This window comes from Haliotis cracherodii, unplaced genomic scaffold (assembly GCF_022045235.1).
Source record: "Haliotis cracherodii isolate W230 unplaced genomic scaffold, xgHalCrac1.p SCAF_25, whole genome shotgun sequence".
In the NCBI taxonomy this organism is placed as follows: Eukaryota; Metazoa; Mollusca; class Gastropoda; order Lepetellida; family Haliotidae; genus Haliotis; species Haliotis cracherodii.
The window spans coordinates 677429-700909 of record NW_027266281.1 but is presented as its reverse complement, the minus strand read 5'-3'; the positions used below and the strand labels follow the sequence as shown (position 1 = coordinate 700909).

The 23481-nt window shown below is 43.5% G+C and overlaps 2 protein-coding genes across 2 annotated transcripts; both read left to right on the top strand.

Moving 5' to 3' along the window:
* The first annotated feature begins 1058 nt into the window (after positions 1–1058).
* On the top strand, positions 1059–5953 carry LOC139472590 (uro-adherence factor A-like). Its single transcript, XM_071255053.1, has 12 exons — positions 1059–1175; positions 1473–1891; positions 1995–2163; positions 2203–2427; positions 2582–2995; positions 3110–3222; positions 3404–3666; positions 3712–3905; positions 4021–4212; positions 4251–4627; positions 4874–5276; positions 5486–5953. The coding sequence occupies exons 1-12, from the start codon at positions 1059–1061 to the stop codon at positions 5951–5953; spliced, it is 3354 nt and encodes a 1117-aa protein (XP_071111154.1).
* Positions 5954–7914: 1961 nt separating this feature from the next.
* Positions 7915–8371, top strand: LOC139472589 (caldesmon-like). Its single transcript, XM_071255052.1, has 2 exons — positions 7915–8135; positions 8200–8371. Exons 1-2 carry the CDS (start codon positions 7915–7917, stop codon positions 8369–8371), a joined length of 393 nt encoding a protein of 130 aa, XP_071111153.1.
* Positions 8372–23481: the final 15110 nt, after the last annotated feature.

Sequence of the window (23481 nt, the reverse complement as noted above, 5' to 3'; positions counted from 1 at the left end):
AGTGATGTCAAACCAACCAAATACGGTAATCAATTGTTTCTTATCAATTTACAAGAAGAGTGTAGTTATATAGTCTGGTCTCCTAGTAAAATGAACGAAGAACTTAATAAAAATGTTGAATATTGCTTTATCGATAAAAATAATGAAGAATATTTTTATTACCATTTAGACTCATCTAAAGCATCTAAAGCAATATCCAAACCAGGTATTGGTGAGCTGGAGTCAATTTAGTTTAATCTCATGACTATCGTTGAATCGCATAATCATTTTGGCATAAAAAATTCCATCTGTAGTAGCAGTATAGGTATATGAATCCAGCTCCAGTGGAAGTGAGCCAGAACCATCATTACCTATAAAAATTTATATCATAGACTCCAGGTGGTGGTGAGCTAGAGCCAATTTAGTTTAATCTCATGACTATTGTTGAATTGCATAGTCATTTTGGCATAAAAAATTCCTCCTGTAGTGGTGGTATAGGTATATGAATCCAGCTCCAGTGGAAGTGAGCCAGAACCATCATTGCCTATACTACTCCTCAGACAGAGCTTGCGGTTATGGGTGTGGTGTTTGTTTGAGAGATGGTGTTTGGGTGTGGTGTAGGGAGAAGTGGTTTTGATGCGGGTGATGCAAATTTTCGTGTTTGGATTTTGGCCGTTTCTATGTTAATGTGTTTGTTGGCCTGCTGGGTGAGGGTGTGTCTGTGTGGGCATTGGTTTGAAAGTAAGGTGTGTTTGATGGATTTGCAGTAGATGCACCAGGGTGTGCATGTGCCTGTGCAGTCTGTTTGTGCGCCTTTTTTACATTTAGTTTTTTTAAATGTGCATTCGGAGGCTGTGTGATTATATTTGAGGCAGTTGGAACATTGTTTGACCTGTTTTATATAGGGTTTGACTTCTAAGTTAGTGTGGGCTCCGAAAGATATGTGTTTAGGAATCTCGCGGGGGGTGGGACTAATGCTGATTTCATGAAGGTTTACTGAATAGCAATGTGTGCTTGACTGGAATACAAAGCAACTCCAAAGTGGAATTTCAGAGTGGAACTGTACAACTAAATTAACCATGGCAATGACAAATGGTGAGCTGTATCCTTGTACTATGTTATCAAATGGTAGCTGCTCACCATCATGTGGCAGTGTACTTGCTTTTGGGACAATTGACAGAGCAGCAGGAATGACAGTGAGAGTAGTCTCTGAACTTGATGGAAATTTCCCGTCTCAAGGCATAAAGGAAGGATGTCAGTGTAAAGAGACATAACTTGCCACGTCATTATGCTCAGTATTCTGACTTGTCTCACAGACAACATAATCCAAAGCATATTTCGACTCAAAACCCTCAAAGTGAAGAGGGACAAGTCTTTTTATGGGAATCTGGCAAATTCACACTTTGGCCAATGTTTTGAACAGACCACTATACACAATCTACCCCAAACGTGGTTAGTGAAGGAGAGAAGGTAAAGGCTGAAGATGCTGTTAGAGATTGAGAGAAAGTGAAGATGAAGAGGCTAGTGATGGAGAAAAGGTGAAGGCTGAAGATGAGGCTAGTGATGGAGAGAAAGTGAAGGCTGAAGATGCTGTTAGAGATAGAGAGAAAGTGAAGAGAGAAGATGAAGAGGCCAGTGAAGGAGAGAAGGTGAAGGCTGAAGATGCTGTTAGAGATAAAGAGAAAGTGAAGAGTGAAGATGAAAAGGCTAGTGATGGAGAAAAGGTGAAGGCTGAAGATGAGGCTAGTGATAGAGTGAAAGTGAAGAGTGAAGATGAAGAGGCTAGTGATGGAAAAAAGGTGAAGAATGAAGATGAGGCTAGTGATGGAGAAAAGGTGAAAGCTGAAGATGAGGGGGCTAGTGAAGGAGAGAAGGTGAAGGCTGAAGATGAGAGGCTAGTGAAGGAGAGAAGGTGAAGGCTGAAGATGAGGCTAGTGATGGAGAGAAGGTGAAGGCTAAAAACGAGGAGGCTAGTGATGGAGAGAAGGTGAAGGCTGAAGATGAGGAAACTATAGTGATGGAAAGAAGGTGAAGCCTGAAGATGAGGAGGCTAGTGAAGGAGAGAAGGTGAAGGCTGAAGATGAGGAGGCTAGTAAAGGAGAAAAGGTGAAGGCTAAAGATGAGGGGGCTAGTGATGGAGAGAAGGTGAAGGCTGAAGATGAGGAGGCTAGTGATGGAGAGAAGGTGAAGGCTGAAGATGAGGAGGCTAGTGAAGGAGAGAAGGTGAAGGCTGAAGATGAGGAGGCTGAAGATGAGGAGGCTGAAGATGAGGAGGCTAGTGAAGGAGAAAAGGTGAAGGCTGAAGATGAGGGGGCTAGTGAAGGAGAGAAGGTGAAGGCTGAAGATGAGGAGGCTAGTGAAGGAGAGAAGGTGAAGGCTGAAGATGAGGGGGCTAGTGAAGGAGAGAAGGTGAAGGCTGAAGATGAGAGGGCTAGTGATAGAGAGAAGGTGAAGGCTGAAGATTAGCGGCTAGTGATAGAGAGAAGGTGAAGGCTGAAGACGAGGGGGCTAGTGATAGAGAGAAGGTGAAGGCTGAAGACGAGGGGGCTAGTGATAGAGAGAAGGTGAAGGCTGAAGATTGGCGGCTAGTGATAGAGAGAAGGTGAAGGCTGAAGATGAGGGGGCTAGTGAGGGAGAGAAGGTGAAGGCTGAAGATGAGGAGGCTAGTGATGGAGAGAAGGTGAAGGCTGAAGATGAGGAGGCTAGTGATAGAGAGAGGGTGAAGGCTGAAGATGAGGAGGCTAGTGATGGAGAGAAAGTGAAGGCTGAAGATGAGGCTAGTGATGGAGAGAAGAAGAAGTCTGAAGATGAGGAGGCTAGCGAAGGAGAGAAGGTGAATGCTGAAGATGAGGCTAGTGATAGAAAGAAGGTGAGGGCTGAAGATAAGGCTAGTGATAGAGAGAAGGTGAAGGCTGAAGATGAGGCTAGTGATAGAAAGAAGGAGAAGGCTGAAGATGAGGAGGCTAGTGATGGAGAGAAGGTGAAGGCTGAAGATGAGGCTAGTGATAGAGAGAAGGTGAAGGCTGAAGATGAGGGGGCTAGTGATGGAGAGAAGGTGAAGGCTGAAGATGAGGAGGCTAGTGATGGAGAGAAGGTGAAGGCTGAAGATGAGGCTAGTGATGGAGAGAAGGTGAAGGCTGAAGATGAGGAGGCTAGTGATGGAGAGAAGGTGAAGGCTGAAGATAGGGCTAGTGATAGAGAGAAGGTGAAGGCTGAAGATGAGAGGCTAGTGATGGAGAGAAGGTGAAGGCTGAAGATGAGGAGGCTAGTGATGGAGAGAAGGTGTAGGCTGAAGATGAGGAGGCTAGTGATGGAGAGAAGGTGAAGGCTGAAGATGAGGCTAGTGATGGAGAGAAGGTGAAGGCTAAAAACGAGGAGGCTAGTGATGGAGAGAAGGTGAAGGCTGAAGATGAGGAAACTATAGTGATGGAAAGAAGGTGAAGCCTGAAGATGAGGAGGCTAGTGAAGGAGAGAAGGTGAAGGCTGAAGATGAGGAGGCTAGTAAAGGAGAAAAGGTGAAGGCTGAAGATGAGGAGGCTAGTGAAGGAGAGAAGGTGAAGGCTGAAGATGAGGAGGCTGAAGATGAGGAGGCTGAAGATGAGGAGGCTAGTGAAGGAGAAAAGGTGAAGGCTGAAGATGAGGGGGCTAGTGAAGGAGAGAAGGTGAAGGCTGAAGATGAGGAGGCTAGTGAAGGAGAGAAGGTGAAGGCTGAAGATGAGGGGGCTAGTGAAGGAGAGAAGGTGAAGGCTGAAGATGAGGGGGCTAGTGATAGAGAGAAGGTGAAGGCTAAAGATGAGGGGGCTAGTGAAGGAGAGAAGGTGAAGGCTGAAGATGAGGAGGCTGAAGATGAGGAGGCTGAAGATGAGGAGGCTAGTGAAGGAGAAAAGGTGAAGGCTGAAGATGAGGGGGCTAGTGAAGGAGAGAAGGTGAAGGCTGAAGATTAGCGGCTACTGATAGAGAGAAGGTGAAGGCTGAAGACGAGGGGGCTAGTGATAGAGAGAAGGTGAAGGCTGAAGATTAGCGGCTAGTGATAGAGAGAAGGTGAAGGCTGAAGATGAGGGGGCTAGTGATGGAGAGAAGGTGAAGGCTGAAGATGAGGCTAGTGATAGAGAGAAGGTGAAGGCTGAAGACGAGGGGGCTAGTGATAGAGAGAAGGTGAAGGCTGAAGACGAGGGGGCTAGTGATAGAGAGAAGGTGAAGGCTGAAGACGAGGGGGCTAGTGATAGAGAGAAGGTGAAGGCTGAAGATTAGCGGCTAGTGATAGAGAGAAGGTGAAGGCTGAAGATGAGGGGGCTAGTGAGGGAGAGAAGGTGAAGGCTGAAGATGCTGTTAGAGATAGAGAGAAAGTGAAGAGAGAAGATGAAGAGGCCAGTGAAGGAGAGAAGGTGAAGGCTGAAGATGCTGTTAGAGATAGAGAGAAAGTGAAGAGAGAAGATGAAGAGGCCAGTGAAGGAGAGAAGGTGAAGGCTGAAGATGCTGTTAGAGATAGAGAGAAAGTGAAGAGAGAAGATGAAGAGGCCAGTGATGGAAAAAAGGTGAAGAATGAAGATGAGGCTAGTGATGGAGAAAAGGTGAAAGCTGAAGATGAGGGGGCTAGTGAAGGAGAGAAGGTGAAGGCTGAAGATGAGAGGCTAGTGAAGGAGAGAAGGTGAAGGCTGAAGATTAGAGGCTAGTGATGGAGAGAAGGTGAAGGCTGAAGATGAGGGGGCTAGTGATGGAGATAAGGTGAAGGCTGAAGATGAGGGGGCTAGTGAAGGAGAGAAGGTGAAGGCTGAAGATGAGGGGGCTAGTGATAGAGAGAAGGTGAAGGCTAAAGATGAGGGGGCTAGTGAAGGAGAGAAGGTGAAGGCTGAAGATGAGGGGGCTAGTGATGGAGAGAAGGTGAAGGCTGAAGATTAGAGACTAGTGATGGAGAGAAGGTGAAGGCTGAAGATGAGGGGGCTAGTGATGGAGAGAAGGTGAAGGCAAAAGATGAGGGGGCTAGTGATGGAGAAAAAGTGAAGGCTGAAGATGAGGAGGCTAGTGAAGGAGAGAAGGTGAAGGCTGAAGATGAGGGGGCTAGTGATGGAGAGAAGGAGAAGTCTGAAGATGAGGAGGCTAGCGAAGGAGAGAAGGTGAAGGCTGAAGATGAGGCTAGTGATAGAAAGAAGGTGAAGGCTGAAGATGAGGCTAGTGATAGAGAGAAGGTGAAGGCTGAAGATGAGGCTAGTGATAGAAAGAAGGAGAAGGCTGAAGATGAGGAGGCTAGTGATGGAGAGAAGGTGAAGGCTGAAGATGAGGCTAGTGAAGGAGAGAAGGTGAAGGCTGAAGATGAGGAGGCTGAAGATGAGGAGGCTAGTGAAGGAGAGAAGGTGAAGGCTGAAGATGAGGAGGCTAGTGAAGGAGAGAAGGTGAAGGCTGAAGATGAGGGGGCTAGTGAAGGAGAGAAGGTGAAGGCTGAAGATGAGAGGGCTAGTGATAGAGAGAAGGTGAAGGCTGAAGATTAGCGGCTAGTGATAGAGAGAAGGTGAAGGCTGAAGACGAGGGGGCTAGTGATAGAGAAAAGGTGAAGGCTGAAGACGAGGGGGCTAGTGATGGAGAAAAGGTGAAGGCTGAAGATGAGGCTAGTGATAGAGAGAAGGTGAAGGTTGAAGATGAGGGGGCTAGTGAGGGAGAGAAGGTGAAGGCTGAAGATGGGGAGGCTAGTGATAGAAAGAAGGTGAAGGCTGAAGATGAGGAGGCTAGTGATGGAGAGAAGGTGAAGGCTGAAGATGAGGGGGCTAGTGATGGAGAAAAGGTGAAGGCTGAAGATGAGGAGGCTAGTGATGGAGGGAAGGTGAAGACTGAAGATGGGGAGGCTAGTGATAGAAAGAAGGTGAAGGCTGAAGATGAGGAGGCTAGTGAAGAAAAGAGAAGAAGAAGGCTGAAGATGAGGAGGCTAGTGATAGAGAGGTCAAGGCTGAAGATGAGGAGGCTAGCGAAGGAGAGAAGGTGAAGGCTGAAGATGAGGGGATTAGTGATGGAGAGAAGGTGAAGGCTGAAGATGAGGAGGCTAGTGATGGAGAGAAGGTGAAGGCTGAAGATGAGGCTAGTGATAGAGAGAAGGTGAAGGCTGAAGATGAGGAGGCTTGTGGTGGAGAGAAGGTGAAGGCTGAAGATGAGGGGGCTTGTGGTAGAAGGTGAAGGCTGAAGATGAGGAGGCTTGTGGTTAGAGAGAAGGTGAAGGCTGAAGATTAGGAGGCTAGTGATGGAGAGAAGGTGAAGGCTGAAGATGAGGGGGCTAGTGATGGAGAGAAGGTGAAGGCTCAAGATGAGACACTAGTGAAGGAGAGAAGATGAAGGCTGAAGATGAGGAGGCTTGTGATAGAAGGTGAAGGCTGAAGATGAGGAGGCTTGTGGTTAGAGAGAAGTTGAAGGCTGAAGATGAGGAGGCTTGTGATAGAAGGTGAAGGCTGAAGATGAGGAGGCTTGTGGTTAGAGAGAAGGTGAAGGCTGAAGATGAGGGGGCTAGTGAAGGAGAGAAGGTGAAGGCTGAAGATGAGTGGGCTAGTGATGGAGAGAAGGTGAAGGCTGAAGATGAGGGGGCTAGTGATGGAGAGAAGGTGAAGGCTGAAGATTAGAGACTAGTGAAGGAGAGAAGATGAAGGCTGAAGATGAAGGCTGAAGATGAGGAGGCATGTGATAGAAGGTGAAGGCTGAAGATGAGGAGGCTTGTGGTTAGAGAGAAGGTGAAGGCTGAAGATTAGGAGGCTTGTGATAGAGAGAAGGTGAAGCCTGAAGATGAGGGGGCTAGTGATGGAGAGAAGATGAAGGCTGAAGATGAGAGACTAGTGAAGGAGAGAAGATGAAGGCTGAAGATGAGGAGGCTTGTGATAGAAGGTGAAGGCTGAAGATGAGGAGGCTTGTGGTTAGAGAGAAGGTGAAGGCTGAAGATGAGAGGCTTGTGATAGAGAGAAGGTGAAGGCTGAAGATGAGGGGGCTTGTGATAAAGAGAAGGTGAAGGCTGAAGTTGAGAAACTAGTGAAGGAGAGAAGATGAAGGCTGAAGATGAGGAGGCTTGTGATAGAAGGTGAAGGCTGAAGATGAGGAGGCTTGTGGTTAGAGAGAAGTTGAAGGCTGAAGATGAGGAGGCTTGTGATAGAAGGTGAAGGCTGAAGATGAGGAGGCTTGTGGTTAGTGAGAATGTGAAGGCTGAAGATTAGGAGGCTTGTGATAGAGAGAAGGTGAAGGCTGAAGATGAGGGGGCTACTGATGGAGAGAAGGTGAAGGCTCAAGATGAGAGACTAGTGAAGGAGAGAAGATGAAGGCTGAAGATGAGGAGGCTTGTGATAGAAGGTGAAGGCTGAAGATGAGGAGGCTTGTGGTTAGAGAGAAGGTGAAGGCTGAAGATGAGGGGGCTAGTGAAGGAGAGAAGGTGAAGGCTGAAGATGAGTGGGCTAGTGATGGAGAGAAGGTGAAGGCTGAAGATGAGGAGGCTTGTGATAGAAGGTGAAGGCTGAAGATTAGAGACTAGTGAAGGAGAGAAGATGAAGGCTGAAGATGAGGAGGCATGTGATAGAAGGTGAAGGCTGAAGATGAGGAGGCTTGTGGTTAGAGAGAAGGTGAAGGCTGAAGATTAGGAGGCTTGTGATAGAGAGAAGGTGAAGGCTGAAGATGAGGGGGCTAGTGATGGAGAGAAGATGAAGGCTGAAGATGAGAGACTAGTGAAGGAGAGAAGATGAAGGCTGAAGATGAGGAGGCTTGTGATAGAAGGTGAAGGCTGAAGATGAGGAGGCTTGTGGTTAGAGAGAAGGTGAAGGCTGAAGATTAGGAGGCTTGTGATAGAGAGAAGGTGAAGGCTGAAGATGAGGGGGCTAGTGATGGCGAGAAGATGAAGGCTGAAGATGAGAGACTAGTGAAGGAGAGAAGATGAAGGCTGAAGATGAGGAGGCTTGTGATAGAAGGTGAAGGCTGAAGATGAGGAGGCTTGTGGTTAGAGAGAAGGTGAAGGCTGAAGATGAGGGGGCTAGTGAAGGAGAGAAGATGAAGGCTGAAGATGAGGAGGCTTGTGATAGAGAGAAGGTGAAGGCTGAAGATGAGGGGGCTAATGAAGGAGAGAAGGTGAAGGCTGAGGATGATGAGGCTAGTGGTGGAGATAAGGTGAAGGCTGAAGATGAGAGGCTAGTGATGGAGAGAAGGTGAAGGCTGAAGATGAGGGGGCTAGTGAAGGAGAGAAGTTGAAGGCTGAAGATGAGGGGCTAGTGATAGAGAGAAGGTGAAGGCTAAAGACGAGGGGGCTAGTGAAGGAGAGAAGGTGAAGGCTGAAGACGAGGGGGCTAGTGATGGAGAGAAGGTGAAGGCTGAAGATGAGGGGGCTAGTGATGGAGAGAAGGTGAAGGCTGAAGATGAGAGGTTAGTGATGGAGAGAAGGTGAAGGCTGAAGATGAGAGGCTAGAGAAGGAGAGAAGGTGAAGGCTGAAGATGAGAGGCTAGTACAGAGTCTGACAACAGGCGGGAACAGATATCTTCGGTGGTACAGAGTCTTACAGCAGGCAGGAACCAATGTCCTTGATGGTACAGAGTCTGACAACAGACATGACCAATGTCCTTGATTGTACAGAGTCTGACAACAGGCAGGAACAGATGTCCTTGATGATACAGAGTGACAACAGGCAGGAACAGATATCTTCGGTGGTACAGAGTCTTACAACAGGCAGGAACCAATGTTCTTTTCGGTCTCGATTCTGACAACAGACAGGAACTAATGTCCTTGATGGTACAGAGTCTGACAACAGACAGGAACAGATGTCATTGATGGTACAGAGTCTGACAACATGCAGGAACAGGTGTCTTTGGTGGTACAGAGTCTGACAACAGGCAGGAACCAATGTTTTTGAAGGTACAGAGTCTTACAACAGGCAGGAACCAATGTCCTTGATGGTACAGAGTCTGACAGCAGGCAGGAACCAATGTTCTTTTCGGTTTTACATCTGACTACAGACAGGAACTAATGTCCTTGCTGGTACAGAGTCTGACAACAGACAGGAACAGATGTCATTGATGGTACAGAGTCTGACAACAGGCAGGAACAGATGTCATTGATGGTACAGAGTCTGACAACAGGCAGGAACCAATGTTCTTTTCGGTTTCACATCTGACTACAGACAGGAACTAATGTCCTTGCTGGTACAGAGTCTGACAACAGACAGGAACAGCTGTCATTGATGGTACAGAGTCTGACAACATGCAGGAACTAATGTCCTTTTCGGTCTCTATTCTGAAAACAGACAGGAACTGATGTCCTTGATGGTACAGAATCTGACAACAGGCAGGAACAGATGTCTTTGATGGTACAGAGTCTGACAACAGACAGGAACTGATGTCCTTGATGGTACAGAATCTGACAACAGGCAGGAACAGATGTCTTTGATGGTACAGAGTCTGACAACAGGCAGGAACAGGTTTCTTTGGTGGTACAGAGTCTGACAACAGGCAGGAACAGATTTCTTTGATGGTACAGAGTCTGTCAACAGGCAGGAACAGGTGTCCTTGGTGGTACAGAGTCTGACAACAGACAGGAACAAATGTCCTTCAAGATACAGAGTCTGACAACACACAAGAACTAATGTCCTTGATGGTACAGAATCTGACAACAGGCAGGAACAGATGTCTTTGATGGTACAGAGTGACAACAGGCAGGAACAGATGTCCTTGGTGGTACAGGGTCTGACAACAGGCAGGAACCAATGTCCTTGATGGTACAGAGTCTGACAACAGGCATGAACCAATGTCCTTGATGGTACAGAGTCTGACAACAGACAGGAACCAATGTCCTTCATGGTACAGAGTCTGACAACAGGTAGGAACCAATGTCCTTGATGGTTCATAGTCTGACAACAGACAGGAACCAATGTCCTTCATGGTACAGAGTCTGACAACAGGCAGGAACCGATGTCCTTGATGGTTCATAGTCTTACAACAGACAGGAACCAATGTCCTTCATGGTACAGAGTCTGACAACAGGCAGGAACCAATGTCCTTCATGGTACAGAGTCTGACAACAGGCAGGAACCAATGTCCTTCATGGTACAGAGTCTGACAACAGACAGGAACCAATGTCCTTCATGGTACAGAGTCTGACAACAGACAGGAACCAATGTCCTTCATGGTACAGAGTCTGACAACAGGCAGGAACCAATGTCCTTCATGGTACAGAGTCTGACAACAGGCAGGAACCAATGTCCTTCATGGTACAGAGTCTGACAACAGACAGGAACCAATGTCCTTCATGGTACAGAGTCTGACAACAGGCAGGAACCGATGTCCTTGATGGTACAGAGTCTGACAACAGGCAGGAACCGATGTCCTTCATGGTACAGAGTCTGACAACAGACAGGAACCGATGTCCTTGATGGTTCATAGTCTTACAACAGACAGGAACCGATGTCCTTGATGGTACAGAGTCTGACAACAGACAGGAACCGATGTCCTTCATGGTACAGAGTCTGACAACAGACAGGAACCAATGTCCTTGATGGTTCATAGTCTTACAACAGGCAGGAACCGATGTCCTTCATGGTACAGAGTCTGACAACAGACAGGAACCAATGTCCTTGATGGTTCATAGTCTTACAACAGACAGGAACCGATGTCCTTCATGGTACAGAGTCTTACAACAGGCAGGAACCGATGTCCTTCATGGTACAGAGTCTGACAACAGGCAGGAACCGATGTCCTTCATGGTACAGAGTCTGACAACAGGCAGGAACCCATGTCCTTCATGGTACAGAGTCTGACAACAGGCAGGAACCGATGTCCTTGATGGTACAGAGTCTGACAACAGGCAGGAACCGATGTCCTTCATGGTACAGAGTCTGACAACAGGCAGGAACCGATGTCCTTCATGGTACAGAGTCTGACAACAGACAGGAACCGATGCCCTTCATGGTACAGAGTCTGACAACAGGCAGGAACCGATGTCCTTCATGGTACAGAGTCTGACAACAGGCAGGAACCGATGTCCTTGATGGTACAGAGTCTGACAACAGGCAGGAACCGATGTCCTTGATGGTACAGAGTCTGACAACAGGCAGGAACCAATGTCCTTGATGGTACAGAGTCTGACAACAGGCAGGAACAGATGTATGTACGTTGTATGTACTAACGAGGGGAGTCAAACCCTGGCCTTCAACCTAAATGTCTTAACTAACAGAAAACACCAGTGTACAAGCTCAAAGAAGACTGAAGAAACGGAAGTGAAGAGACACACATCGTGTCTTGTAGATTAAAACTGGCTGTAGTACCACTACCCCTATTCTCAACATTAGCCTCCTCGATGTATGACAGTAAACATGTTGCAAAATGGGAAAAACAGCCTGCTGGAATGTCAACACCATTCCACAATAATTAAAAACATGCCACTTTTTCGCAAGCCATAAAGACACCCACTACAAGCCCTGTGCACAGTTTTGTACACACTACCATAAATGTCAATAGAATCTGTGAAGAAAGCAATGACTATATGAAGGCAGTCTGTAAATAATCGAGGCCAGAACCAGACAATCAAGTGATTAACATCATGAGCATCATTCTACGCAACTGGGATACGATGACATGCAACAACCAAGTCAGTGAGCCTGACCACCTGATCCTGTTGGCTCTTACAAGCCAGGTTGCTGAAGACCTATAGTAACCTGGATCTCCACAGGTGTCAACTTCCAAGCTGTTTCAATTTTCACCTTTAAGTATTCAATGGTTTGATTCTCGGTTTGATTCATAATGGCATCCGAAAGTCCTTCAGCTTATATGAGAATGTTCATAATTAGAGCAGGATGATCTCCAAGACAAAGAGAGTCTATTTCTGTGCTCAAATACAGCAATGCGCCCCCCCCTTCTCTCCAAGGAGATTCTGTGGCAGTCGGTATGTTGTGGCAGCAATGTCATTGCAGTAATCCAGAACAGAGAAACGCTAAATGTGACGAGCTATGACAGCAACTCCTCGTAAATGTGACACGTGAATTGCATATTACACCTTGAAATGTATGCATTGTATGTATCACCCACAAGCTTCCCATTAAATGTACATCGACGGTCACTTGCACATACCACACACATTATCATGTTGGGGCCTTCACACTGCCAACAAGTGAGTGAGTGAGTGAGTGAGTGGGTGTAACACCACTTTGAACAGTATTCCAGTTATATCACGGCGTGTCAGCTTTTTGTGGGAGGAAAACCCAAAGTGATGCAGGTCTTAGACTTTTACCACTTCGGTGAAACCCACAAGCACGGGTATGGTGCTGATATACCTAGAAACATAATTGGGGTGAACCAGGATTCGAATCTACAATCTTGTTTCTGGGGGGTCCGAGGGACGCAACTCTGCACAGCGAATTTGAGGGGCCTTAGACGAATGGGCCACCCGTGCCCTCACTGCCAACAACAATTTGATGAGGGCAATAGTGTCATATTAATACGAACACGCTTATAACGAACTGACAGGTATAACAAAGTTTTTGGCTATTATTATACTATTAGCCTTGTAAATTTAGCAGTCATGACAACTCACCACATATCATACTGAACAACAAAAGCTCCTGTGACATTGAATAAGATTTAATGCAAAGTTATGTTTTTACCAAATCTGAAACAATTTCGGTTTGCAACAGATAAAAGACTCCTGTAAGTGTTCAAATGGTTTAATTTGCCATAATGATTTCAGAAAATGCATGATTTCATAAAAAACATGAACATGCCAAAATGTTAATTTACAAATCAATAGGGTGTGTGTCCCCCTCTGGTTGCGATGCAAGCAACACATCTTCGTCTCATGGAATGGACCAGGCGTCGCACAAAGTCCTGTGGGATATCTGTCCATATCTGTTGGAGCATGTTTCGAAGTTCCTGGAGTGTCTGTGGAACATGCAATTGACGTTGAAAGCGCCGATCCATTTCATCCAAGATGTGCTCGATTGGTGAGAGATCAGGGGAGCGAGCCGGCCAGGGGATGACATTCACGTTGTTTTGTTGAAGAGAATCCTGAACAAGTCGAGCAAAATGAGGCCAGGCGTTGTCATGTTGAAAGGTAATGCCTGTGCCATGACGACACAAGCGTATAACAACAGGGCCGATGATCTCGTCGCAGTAGCGCTGTCCATTGAGATTTCCCTCTACCACTATCAAACGGGTCCTCTGTCTTGCTGTTATCCCACCGCATACCATAACGCTGCCGCCCCCGAACCGATCTTCTTACATGACACAATGATTGACGTAACGTTCACCTCGACGTCTGTACACTCGAATCCGTCCATTGCTGTGGCTGAGGTGAAAACGAGACTTGTCAGTGAATAGAACTTGTCCTAACTGCATGGCCGTCCAGCGTAGACGCTGTCTGCACCTCTGTAGACGTGCATGACGGTGGTTTCCTGTCAAAATGTGACGTCTGGCTGGTCTTCTGGCGACAATCCCTACACATCTGAGGCGACGACATACTGCTTGTGAAGATATTCGTCGAAGGCCAGGGATGCTTCCTGCAGTCACTGTTGCTGGCTGGAATCTATTTCGTAGGTGTGTTGTTCGAATCCAGTTGTCTCGTCGATTATTGGTTACGCGTGGCCTGCCACTCCGAGGATGGTCTCTGACAGCATTCGTATGTTGCCAACGTTGCCATAAACACCAAATGGTGTTTCTGTGGACGTTAAATTGTCTTGCAACATCACATTGACTCGATCCTGCTTCAAGCATACCAATACCAATTCCATACATGTACTACAATATTGAAAACCAAACTTTACTTGTTTGAAAAAACACTAAAATATTGGTGTCACAAGAACTTTTGTTGTTGAGTATATATGCACAGTCTGGTATTAAGCTGCAATAAAAACACAAATTTTTGGCTAGGTTAGCCAGCTCCTTATCCGAGTACAGGAAGCTGAACACACCACCCCCAGTTTCGCACCAAATCTCACCTACTTGAAAATAGCTGTGCTCACATAAAGCAAAAGTCATCTTGTTGAAAAAGTCAGCACCAAATATTGGAAAATGTGTTCAGTTTTAATTACAGGATGGATGTACATTTAAAAAACATAATTTTTTTACACAATATCATCCATTCACAGCCTGCCGATGACTCTCGATCTGCACTGAAGGCTGAAAAACCGCAGTAGAAACAATTCTGATTTAGTGCAGTAGAAACTGTAAGGACGACCAAGTCATTCATTGATAGTTGTAAGGAAATATCATATTTTGGTGTAGCAGACGCCCCTGAGCTCCATACAGTGGTGGACCATGGACTTGTGTGTGCAGAGTCTTCCATTATTCTTAAAACAATGCTTTATCATTATTCAAACTAATTCTTTTTGTGTACTGAGGTGAAAACATATTTAATGAAAATATTAATTGCATTATTCCGGATCTAAAATCTGATTTTGTATTTTTTTAAGGTGAGTGAATATGCCAACTGTAACAGATAGATAGAAGAGTTACCCCCCTTTCATTCAAGTAACAGTTAATTCTCAACACCTATCAAAGTCATTTATCCCGTAATGAGTGAATATTTTAGTCTTTTTTGGGATGCCTTTACATCAATGTTTCTCTTGAAGAAGTTTTTTCGCTCACAAAGTTCACACTCAAAATGATCATGAAGCCCCTGTGCAACTTTATTATTTTCTGACAAACATTGAGAATACATGTATGTTGATGTTACAGATTCACAATCTCTCAATTTTCTGTAAGTATCAATTAACTTCTGCTGGTGGTGTTCAGGATACACATTCGATGTACACCCAATTTTGGCTGAATGAGTCTTTTTCAAGTTGCATGTTTTGAAGCAACTGTTTGACAGGTCTCTTATTTCATTAATGTGTGGTTCTGATTTGAATTTTCGCAGTGAATATAATTCTGGGAGCACCTTTGGGATACAGTACCACAACTTCTCGTGAGAACGATCTCTGTCGTAGGTCACATGTCACAAGACAAGCAACCAGTTTTAGTGAGAATCCGTCGGACGGGAACCCGCGACCTTCGGATTGTTAGCCTGACAGCTAACTGACTGAGCTACGTCCACGCTGTGAAACAAAGTGCAAATATACCTAGTCATTCCTATGACTTTACGGAACTATTCCCATTTATAACCCTTTTAGCCACTTGAATTACGAGAAAAACGAAATAAAAAATATATAAAAAATAAAAGTGCTTTCGTAAACTAGCGCTTGCTATAACATGCGCCGCCGCAGGCTATATTCAGTAAACAAATATTCAAAACTCTCCACAGCGCTTGGCGTATTCAATGACATTTCGTGTAGAGATGATAGATCACTGGGAGGAGCTTATGCACACTCGATGACCCCTGACGTCACAGGGCATTGTTTCGCCGGTGTGACTGGCAACAAACTACTACAAATTACGTCATAGGGTATGATCACGTGTTTGAAAAGTTTGTGGTACTGTATTCTAAAGGTAGGCCTAATTCTAATGTGGAAACAACATTAAAGGGGCACTGATCTAACGCCATTCCCCGGACTGGTTGTTGCCTTTGTTATTGTTTTTTCCCACGTGAGTACCCGGATGATACGCAACGCAACTGAGCGTGACCAGAGACTGGGCTACTGTCTGCAAGGACAGCTAAATAAACTTGGAGGCTGGAGGCAATATTTTTTTTACGAATTTTTGAATAAACACTGATTGGTTAAATGTGATCTATAAAGATTCCACAAAGGGCGCATGTTAATTCATTTCTTCAGCCTAAACAAACAGACAAAAAGAACGGCGGAGCTCATCGGAAGTCGTCATTTGGAAATACCCTAGATGGTTATAGTTTAATACTAAAAAAAAGTATACGTGCAGTGAAAGCATTTTCGGATTTCGGATTGCGTCGATAATACGATTACTACTCCCTTGTTGTCATCCACGTTTTCTCGTATAACCCTACACTTGTGTATTTGTCGTCATTCACTTGATGCTCAGTTAATGAATTTATTACAGGTACAATTAGTGGTAGCACCACTTAGATTACCTGACAAAGGTTCTCATTTGGCATTTATTGTGTCTGGGGTAATTATTCAATCTAAATCCAGGTTTGAAGTCAGGTGAAATGTGTGTTATGTAATATGCACGTGGCAGACCAGCAAGAGATGAATGATCAGTTGATTTACTTTTTTAGGTAAATCAACGGATCGATCCTAGTCATCAAAGGATTAACAGAAAATACGTTGATTGATTAATCACTGTTATCTTGCACAGTGGATATGTCAAAAGTGAGTGTTTACATGTCTAGGTTTACTAAAACAAAGGGAATACACTCATATCATGGTGTGAAGTGCCGATGTAAAAACAACATACTTTGTTCAAAGTGTTAACTGATAATACGTTGATTGGTTGCTCATTGTTATCAAATTCAGTGGATTTTTTAGGAACCGTGGACGTAATGAAAATAGTTGTCACGTGGCCTTTCTCAGCCAACCCTTGAGACTTGACACCTATGTGAAACACCTGAAACAATCCAAGTGATCAGTTGAGAAACGAACACTGGTTATAAAATCCCGAAACGATATATATCTTTTAGAATATTTGATAGTTACAGAGACACGTGACATCGAATAAGTTATTTTGTATAGCTGCAGATGAGTGGGACATTATTCCTTTGTGTGGATATTCACGGATACATTCCTCGAACAAGGAAGCTGCCTATTTATACACATAAATTTGGTAAGTTGTAATTATGGTATTTGCATTTTGTTTTCCTTCATTTGAACCGATTCGTTCTTGTTTCTCTACGTCTTGGTTGGGAAATTCTTCAATGCGCGATAGACGTTGTTTTCACAGGTCATTTCCTTTGTAAGCGTGTATAGATTACCGTCAATTTGTAAAATGTGATTCTCTCAGGCAATTTATAAAATGTGTAAATATTTCAGTCATTTTGACTAAAAAAATCTGTCCAGATTGATTAAGACGATCAAAAGGGCCTACAAACATCACAACAGATTATTATGTAGGATTAGAAGCCAAACAACATAGAAATGTACTTTTCAACGTAACATTTTCAGTCTCTTGGTGATGACACTAAACATCAAAATGTTTGGAATTCGTTATCATAATAATACAGATAGAAATGTTTTTCAGTCACTTTGTAAAATAACTGAATATTTATACGTTTAATAAACATGTTACACATTTTGACAGTAAAAAAATATACACACTATAAAAAAAGCAATGCTCAGATGAAATATTTACTTTGTGTTGCAAGTCAAAATAGTGTAAACGAAAATCGCAAAGTTACCAAGCAAGTGACTTATCAAAACTTCGTCACCATTACCGATGCTACCCACAAAGATACCTACATTTCCTTATTATCTCGAAAACTGTATTTCATTTTGTTGATCAATGTGACCATACGCTCTTATTACTACCGGTATCCATAAAAGTGACTAATGCGCTTACGAATGGCGCAACAGAGGTCGCGAGCTAGTCTAGATTTCTGCTCTACATCCGGGTACTCACTGGGAAAAAACAATAACAAAGGCAACAACCAGTCCCGGGGAATTGCGTTAGATCAGTGCCCCTTTAATGTCAGTCTTATCACAGGGAAGAGAGAAATAAACCATTACTAAAATGAAAATTGCCACAATCAAATCAAATCAATTTTATATATAAATGCAGTAAATATAACACAAATATATACATTAAATATAGCATGGGGTGGAATGATTATTCCAATCACCCTATCTTCCCCACCCCATCCCCCATGAATCATTGCTGTCCAATATTTCATACAAGCACACTGTACTTTACATTAATTAAAACATAAATTGAGTTATTTGTTGTTACACATAACATCATAAGTGTTCCTCCTAACTACGTTGAAAATATGTTCTTTAATGATAATAAACATGTTTTAGTCACAGACACGTGACATTGACAATGTGAAAAAACTGCAATGGTTCAGTCGGACGAAGTTTTTTGTTAAACTTTAAACACATATCATAGTTTGTCATCGCGAAATTTATAGTGCACAAAATACCCCAATGTCATAAATATGTTCTCCCATACAACATACTTACATATACTGCTTCAAATTGCAAGGATTTATGCTGGATTCTTAAAAAAAATATACTTTAGTAAATTCGATCGTGTTTGCGAAACATGTCTAAAGGGAAGTAACTGCGTAGTAATGTAAAAGCTGAATACCGCTAATAGAAAAAGGGTGGGGTCCGATTTAATTATTTTTTTATATATTGTCCCGTATAAATTAAATCTAAAACACACTGGAAATTATGAAAAAATGATGGCTCAAAAGGCTGTGATGAATTATGTCTGCTGATAAGTTCAAGGGTTTTATAAAAAAAATTCTTTCGTAACGATCGGCGAGTCTACAAGGAGTTGTAGTCAAAACGGCCTCGAAAGGTAAAGTCAAAACGGTCACAACTAAAAAGTAATAACGGTCACACAGAAAATATAGAAGACAAACTCAAGTTTGCATTAATTTGTTTTACAGAAAAAGAGAACACATGTGAAGATAGATTTAAAGAAATAAAGCGTCCCAAAAGAGTAGAAGAAGTGTTATAATATGTGTGACTTGTTTCAAAGAGTGTTGAAGCTGCATTGAACGGCAAAATCGCCCAAACGCAAGAAAAAAAAGAAACAAATACACAACACACATGCAGAAAATAAAAATGACAAGGAGAAACAAAATTATTTCTACAAATTTAACAAAATAAAGAAAAAAGAAAAGAAAGAATAGACTGGAATGAAAGAAAGCTGAATTTAAGATATTTGTAAGTAATTTGTGTTTGAAAAGGAAGCTTTGGTTATGGCTGAAAGTGGAAAGGGTCAACAGCGGACGATAGTACAACATGACCATATATGGGAAATACCAAGAAATCCCCGCCGTGTCCAGAAAAGTACCGTTGGTGGTTTCTTATATATTCTTTCCTGGATTATAATGTTTTTAAAATTCTTAATTTTTTTATTTATAGATTTTTTTAAAGAAAGCTTCTTGTAAAGCAACAATAAACGCGCTGCGTGTGAAGACGGACGCAAGGTTTAAACTACTTGGGGATACAGACGAATACGATTGGTCGATTGTGGGGGGGGCAGTGCCCTTTGAAAATACATACCAGATACAGACTTGGTGCCTCTAGGGTTTGGTGTTGACATCTTGAGTGATGGATTGCAATGATGTGCCACGTGGAAGAACGTGGGCCATGGTTTTGTGCCATGTCGTCTTTGTATAGCCATGTGGGTCCAGGAAAGCGGAGTCGACAAATGGAATGGGTGGCGTTATGACTACTTCCGGGTCAATATTTCCTGCGTCATTGGCCATGAGAAAACAAAAAGGTTTTACTGTTGAGAGTGAATGAGAATTCATCTTTGAATGTCTGGGTTTCTGCTTAGTTTCCAACAATGTTGTATTCCTTTGCCTCAGGATTTGGAAAGCTGGCATTACCACACAGGTACCATAGGACAGCGGACCCTAGACCTCGGGAAAATTCACCCCATTCACCACCAGCAAACGTTTTCACTGGGGTCTAAAATTCAATATTATATGTTGTATAATATTTCAGGTTTTGTAAATACGCAAATGATGCCTAAACCACAAACACATATACTATTGATAGATTCGAAAACAGCAATTGCAAAACTATGCGTTAGATGTAAATAATATTTAAAAATATTGTACGCAATATTTAAATGTACTTTGCCATTTCTCTGTAAAGTATTTGAGCTGGAATGTATTAATTGGTTTCACGTGGCTGGTAAACGCATCAGTCGGAAAGCGCTCGTTAAATCTTCAAAGTAAGAAAGTAAGTAAGTAAGTAAGTAATTGGTTTCAGTAATTTTAAGCCTGACTCCTAGCAATAATTGTATTAAATTTCTAAGGTTTACCCAAACATGTTGGAAGGTTTGGACCAGCCATTCCAGTGATTGATATCATGAGCCTCGATCCACGCAGTTAAGATCTATGGGATGCATGAACCAGGTCAGCGAGCCTGACAATCCGATCCCGTTGGTCGCCTCTCACGACAAGCATTGTCGCCTTTTAGGGCAAGCATGGGTTGACCTATTGAAACACAGTGATATGTTCGCGTAAGGAATAGGACATAGTAAATTTAATTGTTGCTAGGCTATGGGCGCAAATATATAAATTGTGGCTTGTCCATTCGTGACCACTGGTGTTGGGAAAAGACTTTACTCTGTGGAATGATACAGTGAGTTTGGGATGCCTTCAAATCTCCTTGTGATTTTGCGATAGATTAAAGGGACACAATTAAGCCAGTGCTTGCATGATCTACATGTTGTTGTTGGCGCTCACCTTGTTTGACACAAAGTGAAGGTCAATTCTTAATTGACGTCACAGACGTCTTGAAACTTATGACGTCAGAACTGGCGATGATGACGCCATATACCACCTGTACTTGAACTCTGTCGCCTTGGTTCTGGGACAGCTGACAGTGACGCATTGTGTGGTCAAATTGTAGTTGGATTCGGCCAGAAAACTGATGAAATTCAGAGGAGGTTTTCTGCCCAATTCATCAACGTGTGTGACTAGATTTGGAATTGAAGAACTGTCATAATTGAACTCCTAATTGACATGTATTATACCGCCACGGAATGCCTTTTTAAAAATGTCACAGAAAGAAAAAGAGTTGTATTATTTACGTTGATAATTTAAACTATCTACAAAGTCACGTGACCGCAGCAATACTGCTACGAAGCACAGGAACTCAACATTCGTGACCAACTAGTGTTATTCCGAGAAAAGCCGAATAGCAGGTTACGGAAAGGGGCGAGTGGTGACGAGTGATGGACTCGATATTGGTCAGTAAATGTATAGAGAATACTACACTCATTCTCGTTAGATACCATTTTTACGAAATGAGTGGACTTTCTATGGTATCTGACCGAGCGAAAGCGAGGTCAGATATACCATAGAAAGTTCACGAAGTTCGTAAAAATGGTATCTAACGAGAATGAGTGTGGTATTTTATTTATTACCCACGTTAAATATATATTTAAGTGTAAATACATAACAACTTTCGTTCGTTGACAGGCCAAACTGAAACCGGTTGCAAAATCTGGTTGTGCATGAATATTGATATATGACCAAATATAGCATTGTTGACATGTTTATGCATATGCATTAACAACATGCGCCTGCTGTTCTGTTTGCAAACAAACCAGCACCGACGCTCAAGATCCTTTTGGAAGAAAGTCTTCAACTTATGGTAATTCAAGCGCCATGTTGTTAGTACGCAGGACACCCATAAGAATAGGTGAAATGTCACATTAGCGCCGCGCTTTGAATGTCGGACCAACAGTCGGTCACACTGCCGGGGTCCTGTCTGTGCAATCAAAATGGTTCGGTTTCCTTGATCTATCAGCTGAATTTATATCATGTCCGTACCATTTTGGAAGAGGGAAATCAGACTGTTCGCCAAAGACATTCTTGTTAACTGTACCACCCTTTACTGAAGACGTGAAAATCAACAAACTCAAGTCTGCTTGCATGTCAGTGACAGCTTCGAATGATCGAAGGGCAAGGTCGCCACCGGAATAAGAAAAGACAACCGCGATCCACTCACAGCGTTTTACGCTAGAGATAGGGAATGTTACTGTTCACATTTGGGATGTTTGGGGCCACAAAATCAGAAGTCAGGCACACTTCCACGGAGTTTTCGAATGATTTTTATCGGAACTGTGAACTTTAAGTGATCTGGTCGTGCTGTCGTGTTCGTTCATTCATGAACAACACCTACCGAAACAGCGCCACAAAATACGCTTCAAAGGGGACACTGATTGCACAACCGGATCATCCCAAGTAAGTCTAGATATCTGTCCAGATAGTTTAAACAGACTTCATTTCACCACGCTTATCCTTTTACGTTAAATCAAATTGAAAGTTGCGAAAAAAAGTCGGGTGCGTCACGCTCAAGGGACGGGCTCGATCGGCAGTCGTACATTGTAAATCGATTTATAGATCTAGCTCGATTATACGTCTGTAGGAGCTCTATGCATAACTTATATTGAATGCAAACCGAATTTGCGTGTGACTATCTTGTTTGGTTTAATAAAGTGTTTGTAAATATCTCTCGTTCTCATGAATTTCTTCAGTCCTGCCTTGTAATCGCAAAATGAATGACGTCTCGCGATTTTTTATGAATGAAAAAAGTAGTCCCGGTGTGACAGAGGTCACGGTTATCCAATCAAAACGAATAAAACAAGGTCAACCTTGTACGACACACGTGTGACGTACGGATTCAGTATCTTACCACCTGTATCTTCACCACGTGGGTAATAAAAATATATACCCCCTACTCAGGCCTGTTTGGCTCCATTCGTCACCACTCGCCCCTTTCGCTTGCCCCGGAATAACACGAGTTGGTCACGAATGGTTTGGCTCGGAAAACGAAGGCCTATGAGGCATAACAAGGGCATTTTCAAACTTATTGTTGGTTTCCTACTTTCACTGTCAGAAAGATGACCGATACTTTCTGAGCAAAAAAAAAGGAAGTGATTTTGGCGTGTACACTTCCCGGGCCCTTTAAGTGCACAAGTTTGTCCTTTAGGAGGTGACCAAATAGATTTGGATGACGTGACTGATTGTGTGTCATCATACCCGGCTTCATGGCTGACGATTGCTCACAATATCAATCAATGGTTTGTCTGGTCCAAACTTATTCATATTCTTGCTGCCATCACATTGTTTGAATATTGGAGTGCGCTGTTAAACAACAAGCATTATACATGCATCTAAGTCATAGTTATGTTTTGAAGGATTCAGAGAAAAATATTCCGTCTCTAACTCAAAGAGACACCCTTATGTGAACAATAATCACCATGCACACATGATGCGTGTTTGTGAACTCTATGGAAAAACCTCTTGTGAAGACTTTCACACCGGCAAAAAAACATATACATGTCGTCAACAGTATACATACATATACATCCATATCTTTCCACAAAAACACCCAAACATTGTTGCATGTAGCATTGCTAACCATAATCACCATACATCTGAAGTTGTTTCTTCCCCTTTGACCCAAGCACTCTCAACGCCCCGTGGTTTCCGGGTTAGAATAGGTCCCCAGTTACCTATGGTGGTCTTACAGTCGACCAAATGGATCGGAGGGTCAGACTCGAAAACTTGGTTCATTGCGTGTCAGCGTACTTCGTGATCTCAGCATCGATCACTGGATTGTCTGGTCAAGATTCAATTATGTACAGGCCGCCGTCATACAGCTGGAATATTGTTGAGTGTAGCGTTAAACAACAACCAGCCAACCATCCAACCATCCATCCAACCAACCAACTAACGGAAGGCCCATATCACCTAACAATCTATCTGCATCCGGGTAGAATAGGTCTTTGGCAACCCATTCTTGCCGTAAATGGCGACTAGGCTTGTCGTAAGAGGCGACTAACGTGATCGGATTGATGCATGTCGTCGTATCTCAATTGCGTGGATCGATGCTCATGATGTCAAACACTGGATTGTCTGGTCCAGACACGATTACTTACAGACCGCCGTCATATAGCTGGAATATTGCT